The sequence below is a fragment of the Aythya fuligula genome, chromosome 17, assembly GCF_009819795.1.
Source record: "Aythya fuligula isolate bAytFul2 chromosome 17, bAytFul2.pri, whole genome shotgun sequence".
In the NCBI taxonomy this organism is placed as follows: Eukaryota; Metazoa; Chordata; class Aves; order Anseriformes; family Anatidae; genus Aythya; species Aythya fuligula.
This window is the reverse complement of record NC_045575.1, coordinates 3,383,477-3,399,849: the sequence shown is the minus strand read 5'-3', so window position 1 is coordinate 3,399,849 and position 16,373 is coordinate 3,383,477. Positions and strand designations below refer to the sequence as shown.

The 16,373-nt window shown below is 37.2% G+C and overlaps 1 protein-coding gene across 4 annotated transcripts in view; it reads left to right on the top strand.

Moving 5' to 3' along the window:
* Positions 1 to 13,653, top strand: part of SBNO1 (strawberry notch homolog 1) — a 33,015-nt gene extending 19,362 nt beyond the window's left edge. For all 4 annotated transcript variants that reach the window (XM_032199335.1, XM_032199334.1, XM_032199336.1 and 1 more), the window contains 17 exons: positions 201 to 352; positions 945 to 1,142; positions 1,442 to 1,612; positions 1,710 to 1,879; positions 2,924 to 3,055; positions 4,274 to 4,409; positions 4,813 to 4,925; positions 5,030 to 5,101; positions 5,542 to 5,641; positions 6,166 to 6,240; positions 6,519 to 6,665; positions 6,744 to 6,838; positions 7,062 to 7,154; positions 7,580 to 7,717; positions 8,292 to 8,368; positions 8,935 to 9,128; positions 9,938 to 13,653. In XM_032199335.1, coding sequence (XP_032055226.1) covers positions 201 to 352; positions 945 to 1,142; positions 1,442 to 1,612; positions 1,710 to 1,879; positions 2,924 to 3,055; positions 4,274 to 4,409; positions 4,813 to 4,925; positions 5,030 to 5,101; positions 5,542 to 5,641; positions 6,166 to 6,240; positions 6,519 to 6,665; positions 6,744 to 6,838; positions 7,062 to 7,154; positions 7,580 to 7,717; positions 8,292 to 8,368; positions 8,935 to 9,128; positions 9,938 to 10,080 — 2,206 coding nt within the window. In that variant the 3' untranslated portion in view covers positions 10,081 to 13,653. The remainder of the gene's footprint in view (positions 1 to 200; positions 353 to 944; positions 1,143 to 1,441; positions 1,613 to 1,709; positions 1,880 to 2,923; positions 3,056 to 4,273; positions 4,410 to 4,812; positions 4,926 to 5,029; positions 5,102 to 5,541; positions 5,642 to 6,165; positions 6,241 to 6,518; positions 6,666 to 6,743; positions 6,839 to 7,061; positions 7,155 to 7,579; positions 7,718 to 8,291; positions 8,369 to 8,934; positions 9,129 to 9,937) is intronic.
* Positions 13,654 to 16,373: the final 2,720 nt, after the last annotated feature.

Genomic DNA, 16,373 nt, shown 5'->3' with positions numbered 1-16,373 from the left:
ACAGTGCTGTAAAGTAAATGTCTCCTACCACTGTTTTTTAGAGGGTGACAAACACAGTAACATGGGTGATAATTATACAGGGTGCATCTGTAATTGCATTCATGAGGAATAATTCTTCACAGAAGTCAAGCTGTTCAAATGTTACAAGTTTCTACTTTAGATGAATGCAAATTGGACTGAACTTTCTTTTCCTTAAACAGAGGAGTATTCCAGTCTCTTATTGAAAAGCACTTTCCAGCTCCTGACAGGAAGAAACTGTTTAGCTTGTTGGGAATTGACTTGACTGCTCAAAGCAACAACAATTCACCCAGAGACAGCCCTTGCAAGGAGAACAAAATAAAGAAGCGGAAAGGTAACGCTTGAGTTGCTACGCTAATATAGTGAAAATAGCAATTTTACAACTGCTGAAAAGTGAACTCTGAGGGGGAAAGAATAAATTGTGGGAATGTAAGTATCAGTACCAATATTCATGGAAGAGCATGTATTACAGGTCTCTAAGACTTCTGTTACAAATTTCTGTTAATAGACTTAAAACTGCTGCCAAGATAATACAATCTGTAAATTTTAGTTATTCATTCAAAAATTGGGCTGATATCTAGTGTGGGATTGTGTCCCAAAGCAGCTTGTATATCAGACCACTTCCTGATGCAGTCAAGCAAATAACTGCTTTCTTGTTCTCATGACTAAGAAAAGAGAAGCCTAGTAGCACCCTCTTTCCACAGGCTGGTGATACTTTTACCAAAAAAAAGTGATTTTAAAAGTGTTGGGGGGAGGGGTTACTGGAAAAAATTTAAATTTATTTTAAACAGATTTGGGTTTAATGTTGAATAGTTTTTCAGTTTGTATGTTGTCATGTTGAAAACAAATGTCAAAAGTAGACTACACGGTCTAAACTAACTTTTTTTTTTTTTTACCTCTTTGTCCTGGGGTGGTGATGGAATTAGGTGAAGAAGTAAGCAGAGAAGCCAAAAAAGCTCGTAAAACAGGTGGCCTTGCGGGTAGCAGCTCTGATGAGAGTGAAAGTGAATCTGATGCTTCAGACAATGAAGAAAGTGACAATGAGAGCCTCAGATATATGAGTTCTGGAGATGATGATGACTTCAACCCATTCAGAGATGAATCCAGTGAAGATGATGAAGATGGTAAGGCAGTTTAAGTGCTTCATGAAGCAAGTATCTGCACTTGCAGATAGTAAGCGTAAAGTCTTAAATATTTCAGTGACCCAAAAATAAGACTGCGAATGACAAGCTTGTAGTTAAATCCTACTGAGACAGGAATTAGTTCTAGAGTGATCTGCATCTCTTCAGCAGATTTTTACACACTAAAATTCAGACTTCTGTAAGTCACCTTTTGTGACAAGAATGTTGGTTTTCAGAGGAAAGGATGCATTTTTTTTGTTAAATGCCTATAAACTTTTTGAAAATATTTTATTTAATCCTAGATCCCTGGCTAATTAGAAAAGAGCATAAAAAAAATAAAGACAAGAAAAAGAAGAAAAGTATAGACCCGGATTCTATTCAAAGTGCCTTATTAGCTTCTGGTCTTGGCTCAAAACGACCTAGCTGTTTTACTTCCACTGTTGGTACCACTACTTCTAGCACCAACACATCAGGTAAGAATAAATTTCTTTGGAATTCACTTGCTTGGTTCACCTACTTTGCAATTCAGCAGTGAAATTCTAATCATAAAGGTTTTCTCTTAAATTTCAGCAAACAGTAACACAAACAGCAGCTTTGTAACAAGTCAGGATGCTGTTGAAAGGGCCCAACAAATGAAGAAAGAACTGCTTGATAAACTGGAAAAGCTGGCTGAAGATCTTCCACCTAATACACTGGATGAGCTTATAGATGAACTGGGTGGTCCTGAAAATGTTGCAGAGGTAGGTTGATGTTTACATTCAGAGAAGACTGTTTTTTCTACTGCACAGCTGTGTTACTGATCTGGCAGCAGTAAATCACTGTTGTCATTCAAGGTTATGTATTGCCTAAGTATCTTAAAAGAGAAGTTGATCATCAGTTTTAGACATCTCACAGGTGTGAGAATGTAACTTATTTTTGCTGAATGTCCCTGCATGAAGGAGAAACTTGAAGATTTTACTGGAATACAGGAAGGAGCTCTGATGGATAACCAGGTTGTTTCTGAGATTGGTGGTAGTTTTTTATTAGATAAATAACATTAGTTTGTGTTTCTCTTAATAGTGGTATATAGTTCAAACTAGCTGTTGTCAGTTTGAAGCTGGTATGTATGAGCAATAAAGATTAAGAACCTGTATAATAAAACCGACTTTGTGAAAAGTCAGGTGAGCAATCGTATCTCTTTCTCAAAAATCTTAGGAACATGTCTCTAAGCTACCTGTCCTTGTCAGGTAGAAACATCATCATGATTTAAAAGACCATGTTAAAATCGTTGACAATCTCAGCTACCATTTTAGCTCATTTTCCTAGTACCTTTGGAGGCCTCTGGAGTTGTGAGCATTTTTATATGTCCCCAGTTGCTGTTGTCAGGAGTAAAAATAGCAAGCTCTTAGTATGTGACAGCGTTTCTTCACTTCTGACAGGCATTAGACTCTTCTTTTTAAGACATAACTTCAACAGTAGTCTGTAGAATTATTTGATGACTAATAAATCCATTATGGACAGTGGTGTAGTGTATGTTTCTGCATAAATATGTTCTCGTACTTTTGATTTCCCTCAGCCACCTCTGAATAAGTGTTCCACATAGCAGATAATGACGTCAAGCAAAAAAAATGCAGGTTCTCAAATGTAGCTTTGTGCTTGGAGTATTGTACTTGGTAAATTTCAGAATCAGTAATTTGTGTTTTAAGGTTGGTATATGAATAAATAGCATCATTGCTTGAAGTTTGTGGCGTGTAATATTTTCGTTATTACCATAATGAGTTTATATTCCCTTTTTGTTTTTAAAGATGACAGGCCGCAAAGGGAGAGTTGTGAGCAATGATGATGGCAGCATATCTTATGAGTCAAGATCTGAACTTGATGTGCCTGTTGAAATTCTGAACATCACAGAAAAGCAGAGGTTCATGGATGGAGATAAGGTAGCTCTTAAATACGATTTAGAAGAACTTGCTAGATGAGTCAGTCACATAGAGCAACAACTCGAATATTTCAGTCTACTTTTATCTCACTGTAAGTGACTTTAAGTACAATAAGTACCAGCGAGAAAGCATTTCCTATTCAGTGCTGTGCATTCTGTTTTTCAAACCAGTGTGATGAGTAGTCCTATCTAATATGTGGCTACAACATTCTTCATAGGTCAGGCTCTAGTTTGGGTGGGCATGGAGGCCTGTTCTTAGGAGGCACGTACACATGTGCCAGTTGGAAAGCTAGCACCCTTAAACTAGTCTTGTTGAAACAGCATGTGTTTAAAAAGCAGACAAACCTTCCATGTCTTCCAGATTCCTTTATCTGGATTAATGTGTACTTCTCCTACAAAGAGAAAACAGTTGAGAGGGGGAAAAACTAGGTTGACTTGGTGCAATAGGGGGAAGAAGTTTCAATGAGAAAGGGTGGGAATTTGGTAACCTTAACACAGATTGAGAAGTAATGCTGGGAAGAGCAATAGGTTTTGTCCTTTAAATTATACTCTGAAAAGAAATGATGACTGGAATAATAGAATTGGAGCTGATAAAAGGAGGAGGAAAAACCAAACACCATAACTGATTCATTTGGGTATGCTACCACAAGAGGGCAAATCAAGTAAATGTAGCTGTTGTGTGGAACTTCTGTGATCTGTTATTACACTTGAGGGGAAATATTCATGTTCCTGTAAGTGACTTGCACACAGTCCAAGAGCTTAAATTCTTCCAAGGCAAATGCAGATACCAGAATGGCCACGTGTTCTTCCTTATGTGGTATTAGCCACAACTTTTTGTAGTTATTCTCTGTTGCTTGCTGTCGAACAGGTCTCCCTCTGTCCCTTCTCGTTTCTTTCTATTCCCATCAGAGAAATGTGTCCTTTAGAATGGCAAGACTGTAACACTGCCTTTTTTCACTTGCATAGAAAGGTGTTGCCAAAAAGTAAAAAAAAAACTTTTCTTAAAAAAAAAAAAGTTAGCATTTCTGACTCTGATAGAGAACCAGACTTTTTTTTCCCTCCCCTCTTTCCCTTCTTGAGATATTAAGACCAAATGACAGTGATACTACTCCAGACATGTTAGTAATTCTGAAATATTTTTTTTCTGTGAAACTAAAAACTGAAACTTGATCTTGGATTTATTACTAAATATCTTTTTTTTTTTTTTTTTTAATAAAAGAACATTGCCATAATCTCAGAGGCTGCCAGCTCTGGTATTTCATTGCAAGCAGACCGTAGAGCTAAGAATCAGAGGCGGAGAGTTCACATGACTCTGGAGTTGCCATGGAGTGCGGATAGAGCAATACAGCAGTTTGGTAAATAACTCTTCTTGTATCTTTCTCCTAGCAGATTCAGTAATACTAGATTTACAGTTAATTCATGTGAAGAATGACTAAGTGGCCTCTTAAGGAATCCTTAAGAAATCTCCTTCACCTGTGGTGGATTCACCTTTATTAATAGTCATACATGTAGCTAATAGTCTCAAAAGCTTTGAAAGAAACCTAGTGAACAAATTTACACCACAGCTTAGTTTGTTTTGCATATATCAAATCTCTTCATAGAGTTACCAAAACTCTATTTTTGTACCGGTTTCCATTGGTTGTATTACAGCAGAAGCTGATTTTCAGTGGGGTTAAACTATTTTCTTAATTCTCAACAATTCAAATGTTCATTGAAGTGGAATTTATTTAATATATGTGTTTCTGTTTAACTATCCAGGAAGAACTCACAGGTCCAATCAAGTGACTGCTCCAGAGTATGTATTCCTAATTTCTGAGTTGGCTGGAGAGCAAAGATTTGCATCCATAGTTGCAAAAAGACTGGAAAGCTTGGTAAGATCTGATCCTTCCAAGAAATCTGATCCTTTGTTTGAGAAAATAGAGCTAAAATTATTGTTTCCATAATTTGTTCTAATCACAAAGGTGTGTCTTAACAGGGAGCCCTCACCCACGGTGACAGGCGGGCTACAGAAACTCGAGACCTCAGCAGATTCAATTTTGACAACAAGGTGACAGTTCTATTTTTGTTTGAAAGCTCATGCTGTGGTGCTTATTCCACAAATGACCTCTTCCATCTCATGTGAAGCATTTTATACTTTTAACTGCTACTTCTTGATGAAAGGCCTCTTTCTGAAATAGAATTAAGATTGTGGCTTTACAAATAGCCTGAAAACATAGAGCAGAAATATGCATGTAAGTTCTCTGCATCTGCTAACAATCCAGGTCAGAAGTCAATGATGCCTGTTCATTTAAAATTAAAAGATTAATTTGGCAATTGTAATTAGAAATTAACACTGGGCTGTTAGTAGTGTAACTTATAACTGAAAAGTTAATAAAGAGCTGAAAGTTTTGTTGTGAATCAGAAATGCTTGTTTTAACCCGTGTATGCTAGGAGCTGAGGCACAAACACTGAATCATGTTGTTAAAACAACCTTTTTTTCTTATGCAGTATGGCAGGAATGCTTTAGAGATTGTTATGAAATCCATTGTGAATTTAGACTCCCCAATGGTCTCTCCACCACCTGATTTTCCTGGAGACTTCTTCAAAGGTAATTTTAATCCACTGGATTTAATTACTTGTTTTTGGTCATTCTGCAGAATGCAGAAAATGCAAGTATTTCTAGAGCTAGAAAATACTGTTGCTCTTTGAACTGATCAGCCGGTTGTCAGTGGATTTTTTTTATTCCTATGTATTTTTGCTGAATGTTGAAGTTCACATACGAAACAAGATAAGTGAACTCTCTCAGTATAACACATTCTGCATCAGGTTGGCCAAAGTATTAAGTACAGCTCTTTTATAACAGATAATGGTCAAAGTTAACATATGTTGTTCTCCTGTGGGTTCATGTGTAACGTCATTGGTAGTTTTCCTTACTTGTGCTTTCTGAAAGGACAGAAGGCAAAATTCTGTCTTACTTATCAATATATTAGGTAGTAATTGCAAGCGATATATTTTGGGGGTATCGAAATTTTGGGATTCAAACTTGAAACAAGGTTGATTAAACAAGTTGTTATGTCATTGGTTTATTGTTAGATCTCAAAGCAGCTGTGATCTAACTTTTTTTTTCCCTAGATGTTCGTCAAGGATTGATTGGTGTGGGCTTGATAAACGTAGAAGACAGATCTGGAATTCTAACGCTTGATAAAGGTATTTGCTTTTAGTGTATCTTTAGAATGTCACTAAGAAAAATCACCTGTCCACTCATATTATGATAGTGGATTTCTAACAGCAGAACTGAATTTGTAACTATCTTTAAAAAAAAAAACAAAAACAAAAAAAAAAAGATGACTGAAGAATTTCTGAATGCTTTCTTCCATTCTGAAAGAATGGATTTAAGTAAACCTTTTGAGATGCTTTGAATATTCATTGAAAGCTTGTTGTTGTTAAATTTAATCTTTGTTGATGTATGTATTTCTTATTCTTAGATTATAACAACATAGGAAAATTTCTGAATAGAATTCTTGGTATGGAAGTACATCAGCAGAATGCTTTATTCCAGTACTTTTCTGACACGTTAAATGCTGTTATTCAAAATGCTAAGAAGAATGGAAGATATGATATGGGCATCTTAGGTGAGTACTCAACATGTCAATGTTCTTGTAATTAGGTAAGAAAAGATAAGAGGAATAACTCTGTTCTTTCCTTTTAAGATCTGGGCTCTGGGGATGAGAAAGTAAGGAAGGCAGATGTTAAGAAGTTTTTAACTCCCGGATATTCTACCTCTGGACATGTAGAATTATACACAGTAAGTTTCTTTTCCTTTTCCCCCCCCTCCTCTTTGGTGTGAACTAATAAAACTTGCTTTTCAGTAAGTTCTTAAAATACTGTGATCAGCTAAGCTTGCATTGAGTGAAGGGTTCCATGCCTTTCATTGGGTGATATTAGGTTCTGTAGTCCATTAGTTCCCGTTTCTGTAACTGTTCAAATGCCTGTTCCTTTTCAAATATCCCTGTGTGGCCTTCTTCTAGATCAGCGTAGAGAGAGGAATGTCTTGGGATGAAGCAACTAAGCTCTGGGCAGAACAAACAGGTCCGGACGATGGGTTTTATTTATCACTACAGGTAAGATCATTTGCTCATGTCTACGAGTATGTTCAGAGAAGTCTGTTTTGGGGCTAACCAAATAAGCTGTCTAGTTTGAAAAATGTAATGTTCAAGTCAGTCACTGTTCAGTTTATTCAGAATGCTTTTAATTTTACTTCAAGATTCATGTTAAGTTTGTTTCTAACTCTTTAAGTATGAAGCATTCATTATTAATAGCTCTGGGTATTTACAGATAGGACTGTGAGCTTAAGTGAGAAGCTTTCATGTAAAACCTTCATCAAGAAAGCCAGGTGCTTTCACTATAAGGAAAACTTTGATATAGTGATACTCTTTAAGGTTATTATTTATTGCACATATGCTATTATGAAGTGTGGCTAAGAACACAGTATGGACTTGTTTAATGTAGGATTTGTCACCATGTTGAAACTTAATTTTTTTTCCAGATAAGAAATAACAAGAAAACAGCTATTCTCGTGAAGGAAGTGAATCCTAAAAAGAAGCTTTTTTTAGTATACAGACCAAATACTGGGAAACAGCTCAAACTAGAAACATGTGCAGACCTGAAAAAGAAATATAAGAAGGTAACCATTAAAATGATGCTAGTTTCAAGCTTTGTTTTCTTTTTTTTTTTTTTTTCTCATGTTTGTATACAATTGTGTCAAATCAAAGTTATGGATTATATTTGCATAGCATGGTTTTGCAAGTATAGCTACATGCTTTCAGTATTGCTATATCCAAAGTTTTCTGAATACAAGTAATTTGTATTGTGGTAATATAAAATGGGTTGGTTTTTCAGGGCTGGCAAGGAAAAGCCTTACTTCTCTGTAAGTTGTACAGGCATGCTCTTGAATAAGCAGCTATGTATGGTGTATTCTAAGTGAAACTGAAATTAGGTTAATTATTGAAAAACTCTGAAATTCCACTATTCTTCCTGAGATTCTATTGTGTCAAGTATTTTGTTCATGCTTCAAGACTGCATTTTGATTGAATATTCTTCAAATTATAGAACGCTGTACCTTTTTCACCATTGGTGCTCCCTATTTTCTCATAATAATGAACAAATTGGTTTTGTTTTTTGCAAGTTTTGTTGTGTTTTATTTTTGTTGTGTTTTACAATCTTACTAATATTATTTCCACTTTGAATTACTTCTCCAGGTACCTTCTGAAGATGCTTTACCACACTGGTTAGAGCAGTACAATTCTTCTGCAGACACCTGCACACATGCGTATTGGTTAGTATTTGTATGCAGATAGATGCTTTCTTCAGCTGTTTCACACGAACTGTTTTATCATTAATGGTGTTCTGTATTTGTGAGACCTTGTTTGTGATAGAATAGTTAAGGTATTATTTGGGGGAGGGGAGGAATATTCATCCTTCATATAGAGACAAAACAGTTGTTCAGCAACAGCTGCTCTCGTGCTACCTCTTCTAGCAGTGTCTGAACTCAGCTGCTAATGTCCTCCTTCCAGGGGAACAGCACAATGGCAGAACTTTCAGGTTGCTATCAGAGCTTCTGAAACTTGCTGATCAGATACTGGTTTCATATGTAACAGATTTAGGGGAGTTAAATTAGTGGTATCTTTTGATTTAAAGATTCACATTGTGAAGATGTGGTTCTAAATAGGCAAAAACTTCTCAAAACTTACCCAGCAAAAGCATTCTGTGGCTGTGGATAAAGTATCCTCCACATACTTACTTGGAGCACTTATTTAACTCTGAATGATATTAAATAACTTCAAGGCTTATTTTTAACTGAACTTTGGTTTGAAAGCTTTTTTTTTCTCCTCTTTCCTCTAGGAGAGGCAATTGTAAGAAGGCAGGCTTGGGATTAGTTTGTGAAGTGGGACTCCGCTGTCGAACTTACTATGTCTTGTGTGGTTCAGTATTGAGCGTCTGGACAAAAGTAGAAGGCGTTCTAGCCTCTGTGAGTGGTACAAATGTGAAAATGCAAATAGTTCGTCTAAGAACAGAAGACGGTCAGAGGATCGTAGGTAAGTGGCTTGTCTGCTCCTTTATTTCCATTTTGAGGTAGAGGTGGTTGTAACTTACAAGTCCCTCTGAGAGCCATGTAGGAGATATTTTTATGAAAATGCTTACAAGAGAAAAGGCTTATCTGTGCCCATGTTGAAGATGGGCAGAAAGTACTATTAAAATAGGGATCTGGGTGTGCAAACACTATTTTGACTCAAGTTAAGGAAGAATTTTTTTTCCAGACAGGCTTTGAAACACTTATTCTCTCAGTTCTTTTCCTTCACAAGCAATAAAATTCAGCATGTTCCAGCCAGCCTGTCTTTGAAAATATAAGGGCTCAGCTTTTTTCCATTTCTCACAAGTAACAGTAAGCCCTTGAAATGGTTGCCTTTGTGGTTTTTGAGCACATGTAACCAGTAGCTTAGAGTGACTTTGAGATAAGAGTGTAATGTCTTATTGCTAAACCGTTTAGGGAAGCTCTCATAGCATAGATATCCTAGAGTCTGAAATCTTTTTTTTTTTTTTTTTAAATGTGGACTTTCCATGATCTGTAATGTCACAATAGTGCCGGTTCTATAAGATGGTGAAACTAGGTGTTTTGTGTTTAAATTTTCATGCTGTTGTAATTTTTTTGAGCCTAGAAAAACAGCAATAGCTGAATTCTGGTTTTACATGGCAAAACTTGTAGCTATGCTTGGTTAGACTTGATGTTAGAAATAGGCACTGTTGTGTTGCCTAAATTAAATGGTGGAATCATCAGCCTTTGGCCTGAAGTTTTAAGGAACAAAATTGTATGCTTGTGAAACAACTGATTTCTTGCTGTTTTCAGGCTTGATCATTCCTGCAAATTGTGTATCGCCCCTTGTAAACCTCCTGTCGACGTCAGACCAGTCTCAACAGCTTGCAGTACAACAGCAGCAGATATGGCAGCAGCATCACCCACAAAGCATCACCAATTTCAACAATGCATAAGAGGACAAACTACAGGTGTTGACTTTGGTGTTTGAGGAAAAGGCTGTAAAAGCATATCACTTGCATAAAAATCAGGGACAGATTCCAAAGAAATATAACTTTTTCAGTTCAGTTGTGTGCTCTCAAATACTTTGGGAAATAAAGAGATCTAAAAAGGTTGGTAGAACTGAAAGCCAGCAGTTGTTCATGGTGGTGCATCTGTCTTTCCTTATGCTCTCTGTAGTGCTTCCTGTTTGCTTTTACTTTTGGCCTTTTAAGCTACAAACCACAATTTGTTTGAAAATGCTTGAAAGTCCCCAAGCAGGCTTTATTTTTATCTTGTCATACAGTGCTCAGGGTTTAACGCAGTGCATCAATGCCATTGCTGTGGGAGATATCCTTGAATGCATGTATTGAGTATATATATAGAAAATATATATTGGGTTTTTCTCTTCAATTTATAAGTTTATAAAAGCATGAAACCTAGAGGTTGCACATCATGCATTCAGGTTCCTTCCCAGTTTCTGTTTGACAGTGCATGTCTTTGGAAACGGGCATGGACAGGATAAATACACGAGACAGGAATTCAGAGAGAAACACAATCTTAGTTGTACAGCATTGGTTATTGCATTTTTATAGTGTTTATACCCAGGTGTTGCATTTTTTCTGGTTCTCTCCTGGGGGTTATATATTTGAGTCTACAACATGTTCTTTTTGTGATAAACATCTTAAATTAAAATTAGTTCATTTTTAATGTATTAATGGTATTCCTAATGTGTACTGCAAAGATGGCTGGATGCCTATTTTTCCTTAAATTGAAGCATTTCCTTAATCCGAGGTGGTTATGGAAACTTAAGTGCAAATTCACTTCCATCTCGCATACAATCTTATATTTTTTACTTCATTAATGTAATTTAATTTGTCACTTGTAAGATGAAACCTTACTTGAGCTGTAAATTAGAGAATGGGAAACACTTGAGGGTTCCGCTGTATGTGCTGTTTCTGTTACCCAGTAACTTGAATACTGTTTAATATGTTGTAAGACATTGTAGAGTTTATCTGGAGCTGTTTAAAAGAAATTGTAATGTACAAATGTGAATAGTCACTTATCTATAATATGGGTAAGTTTTGTTTTGCCTATAATAGTAGATGTTTATAAGAAAGTGAAGGACAATGTTTGTCATTTCTTGCTTGCACAGGTTGCACTATTGAAAAATTGAGATTGTATAAACCTGTCCAAAAAAACTACAAGATAATGATCTTGTAGATGTCAAATAAAAGTTATTGTACTAACAAGAAGTGGAGTCTTGTTTAGGCAATCACTGTATTCCAAAAAAAAAAAAAAAAAAACAACTAACAAGTCTTTACAATTGGAATTTACACAACTTGGCATGTTCTGGTCTGCTTTAACCAGGCTTCTGTCTTGCAGTCCAAATATTTCAGTTGAACTCATTAGAGAGGCAAGAGGTAAACTGCATTTAGACCTTGATGCAGATTTTAAATAAGGGTCTCCTGCCAGAGCAGCAATTCATCGTAGCATGTCACTTTGTAAACCTTCAGGGAGCCAGATTCAAGTGTCTCAGTTTTTCCATAAGTAATGGGGCCAGAATTTCCATCACTTCAGGCTGAAGTGAGCTCCCTTGCATGGATTATTTCAATTGAGGCTCTGTTAGTGCTACCAGTGCCAGCACCCCCGTGCAGTAACGGTGCACATGCTTGTTGGGGAAGGCAGTCACCTGCTCTCCTCAACTCCACAACCTGAAATGGTCGGAACACAGTTCTGACAAACTGGAAATACAGATCCAGAATAAATTGGCATGCATGCTATTGCTCTAGCACCTGCTACATCTCTGTAAAGTACTTGTAATGCAGGTGGTAGGTGTGTCTTGAGGTTTTTTTAATCCTCTGGTAGTGAAGGGAAGCTTGCCTGAATGCTGTGATATCAGTAGAAGCTGATTGTGCATTGGAAAACTCAAGACCACAGACAGGGTGTGGGGGAGGATGTTCGTGTGTTATGTACCCACCATTGGATGTATTTGGCATCCACTCCAGGAAAAGCAATGGGATTTTGAGAAGTATGTTGACAGATTACTATTGCAACAGATAGTGAACCAAATTGCTAGTAACAGCAAGCTGTGTATGTGGACTTCAGTGGTTTTTTAATCAGTGTAGAAATAACTTCTGTTCTGAGGATGACATGGTATTTTCCATCTTAATCCTCAGTAAAATGGAGTAGTAAATACACAAGATGTCCCTGCTGGTAGCGGCTGGGTGGATTAGATCTTTGAAGGCCACTTCCAACCCAAACCATTCACACCCTCTTAAATTTCCCGTAGACTTGCGTTACCTGGAGGAAAAAATTGTACCATACTAAACGAGCTGTAAGATTCGCTCCTATTCCAGTACTGGGTTCCCCCTACTTATTCTTCTTTGCATGTTCTCTCCCACTTGCCACTCTCAGTTCCTTGGCTCTGTCATTCTGTTACTAACACAGCTGCATCCACAGCTCCAGAGTGTTGCAACATCTGAAAGGTTAACATCAAAGAAGGAAAGTTAGTCTTCAAGCTACAGGAATTTTCTCTCAAAAATTCCTGATAGATCTTCTTAATTATTATTATTTGGCAATACATCCTTCTATTAACTGCTGGTAAAACTTGGGGAAGAAAAGGACTATGAATAGCACTATGGATGAGATAAGGACAGCTATGTGTTAACATCTTGCAGCACTGCCTGTCAGAAAAACATCCTCACAGGGAGGAAAAAGGAGAGACCAATTGTTATGCCATATAAACTATAAGGCTAGAATTGTATCTATATTTGTTACTTCTGGAACAACAGAACTGTTTCACAAAAATCAGCATCTGAAATGGATGTTAAATTTATAAAGGATAGGTGCCTCTGATAACAGAGGCAAGCCTAAATGTAAGATGCTGGTGGTAATTCCTGTACTGGGTGAGTTCTGGAAGCACACTGTAGAAGGGGAGGATACTTCTTTAAGCTGACTTGAGAAATGAAGGGATAAAAAACTTGGGTTTTCTTTTCTTAAAATGTCCCTTGACAGCTACTGAATATTGACTTGTTAACTAGTTTCATACTTAAGATGTGTCTGACACAGCAAATGCAGTTATAACCCCCTAAAAACCCACTCTGCACAGCAAGTTTTCGGATTTTTTCCAATTGCTGTGTGGTGTGTTAGGAATATACGCCTCTCGTAAGGACTTAAAGTTCCCCAAAGATGCTAGTTGTCTACTCGATGTGTGGTATTTTCTTTGTAAATTAAGAAAGCTCTGCAACCTGTAAACATTTGTCAAGTGAATTATCAAGGGGTTTTTGTATTTTTCAGTTGCGTTTGGAATAAGCTTCGTTCAGATCCTATTGCAGTCTGTACATATATAGAAAGAATATGTATGTATATAGAGATGTTAAAGGCTACTGAATTAATGAATGTAAATAACTCTTGTTTTCCTTTGTGTGTTTTTTTCTTCATGACCTTCCCAAGATGTATTCCTATTTTCTCAACTTGCCAAATAGGCAATTTGTGTGTACTTTGAAATATATATAGCATATATAAAACTTCCAAGGGATGTCTGCATACATTGTAGATGTTAATATGTTGTCATCATTTTTTTCAAAACTATCAGTTGTCTGTCTTCCACGGTCCTTTTCATGCTGTGTGTTTTTATTTGATATTTTTAGTGTATAATGCATTTTCTTGCAAGAAATTGGTTCCCAGTATCTTCGAGTTGACTCATACTATTCACTTTTAGTGCCTGTATCAGAAAGAAACAAACTTTGTTTTTCTTTACTCTTTTCAGTGCGTTTCAGATCTTAAGCTTCAGTCCTAGGTAAATTTCAGTTTTCTTGCACCTACTGGTATCTCCAGTTACGCCTTCTGTGAGCGCCTACAAGAACAGTTCTAGGGAATTAAATACATCAGCATCAGAACCTGCCCGCTAGCCTAACATGTAAAAAGTTGATTGCTATATCCATATTAAATATTAACTGTCTTAAAAGCACTCTAGAAGAGAGGGATAATTTGGCAGTAGAAAAGATGCTGCTCTTGTAGATTGTTTCCTGGGAAAGTTTTGAGCTTCCTGTAATGTGTAAATGTGCAAAACAGAGGTAAGGGGATTTCTACACCTTTGAAAAATGGTGCACATTTTTAATTGACAGATAAAAACACGTATCTTTAGATCTAAGTTAGAGACAGATGAGAATTTCATTGAATTGTCTGTTTCCAATTTAGCTTATTGAGCTTCCAGCAGCTGTCACACCAGCTTTGCCCTTCCCCTTTTGTTCACACTGGGATGGACTGTGCCCATAGTTTTTTTCCAGAATTAAGTGGTTTGCAAAGTCCATTGACTGGAGAGTCACTGTAAGAAGCATCCAGCTGCAAATAGCAGCGAAATACTTCTGGTAATTTCTACGGTCAATACAGGCTTAACAATGAATGCTGAGAAAGAAGCGTTTTGGTCGTGTGCTGGTAGCTGTATGGTTCTGCGTTGCGGAATCTCATGGTAAAGGCTGACAAAGTTGGCAGAAGTAATGAAGTAATGCAACCACAAACATGCGTGAGTGCAGAATGAGACATGGGAAACCTCCAGGGCTGACGCTTCAGACAGCCGAGAGCGGTGTTGGCCTCCTTTGCTGCTTAGGTTGTGCACCCAGTTTGAGAAGCAACAATTCTCTTTTTGAGGAGAAAAACGTGAAGGAGAGAAGAAAAGACTTGGAAATAGGAGTGTCTCAGCTGCAATTAGAACAGCTGAGGGCAAATTACCTCTAAAAGCTTATGCTGAATTGGCTGATAAGTAAAAACCTAGGAAGAACTTTCTTAATCAGCTTTGCTTCACTATTCCTTAATTGGTCCCAAAACGTTTTTTGAGGGGACAAGATTTGAGGCTATGATAAGATTCCAGAATAGGAGCTGGGCAGGTTTAAGTTGAGGCCAAAACTAGCATATAGAATTTCAATCTGCTGTGTTATGAACTGACACTGCAGGTTTTCACAGATTTCCATGCTGCACGTGTAAAAGAAAGACAGCTGTGCTGGGAGGACAGACTGAAGGGAAAAGATTCAATGCACTTATGCAGTTAGCTTAACCAACACAGAAATACATCCAGATTTAAATGGTGCATTAAAAAAAAAAAAAAAAAAAAAAAAAAAAAAAAAAGTCCTCCAATGGTGAAGTAGCTGAATCAACACACGTTAAGCTTGATAAGAACTAAGTTTGGCTAGTGATTCTGAACTTGGTTGCTGTTAGGGCATAATTAGGTCACCTGCAGCAGGGTGGGTTTCCTACATTTGATTTGCACTGGGAAGGATAAAGAGACATTTCTGCAAGCATACGTACCTGTCTGCTTTCTGATTTGGAGAGGTTAACTTCAGTAAAATGCCAGATTCATTGCAGGCACGATGGCATTTTTATTTGCCGGGTCACTTGATTTATTGTTTAATTATTTACAGAAAGCCCCACAGCATACTGAATTTTATTTGAGGTGGGTGTTCTTTGCCTCAGCAGCTTTTGGCAATCCTGTGGAGGGTCTGTACTGCACCCCTGCAATAACTTTTGCTGTGAGACTACCTCTGCACGAAGGGTACGCTATTTTTTTATAGCAGGACTTCCCTATTAATGCTACTTCAGTCTGCATCTTTAATAATCCAACGTGACAAAATTCCAAAGACGTGTAACATTCAAGTTGAATTGTGTATGGTTATTTTTGTTACTGTTGTTGCCTATCCTAATGGGAAATGTTTGCCAACCTTAAAAACTTCACCCTACAGCACAGTGTTGCACCGCACATCCCCGTGTTCCCCATTTCAGCAGACGATACCTGCACAGGCCAACTGTTCTCATACAAAGTGGCAGAATTGTGAGTGCCTGGCAATAAAACAGTGTTTAGAATGGTTTATATTCACAAAAATGACAAACTGTGGAACACAAACTATGTATTGAGGTTTTTTTTTTTTTTTTTTGGTAAAAAAAAAAAAAAAGCTAAATAAATTAAACTGACTACTACCTTGTTTTTTTTTTCCCCCTTTAATTTTCTGTTGTGGAACTTCCCCACAGAGGCTGTTTACACCAGAATGCCTTTCAGCAACACTTGTGCATACGTTAAACATACGAATTGTTGCTCCATCTTAGGATCCTTCGGAGTAGCAGAAGTTGTGCTGTAATAAGCCAAATATCTTTGTTGCTATCTATTTAGGCACCTGGCACTTCTTAAACGACAGAGGGTGTTTCGCTGGTTCATTGCATTGGCATGACTGGTAGCTAAGAGCAGATTCGCAGGATTCTTTGAATGCTAACTGCAGTA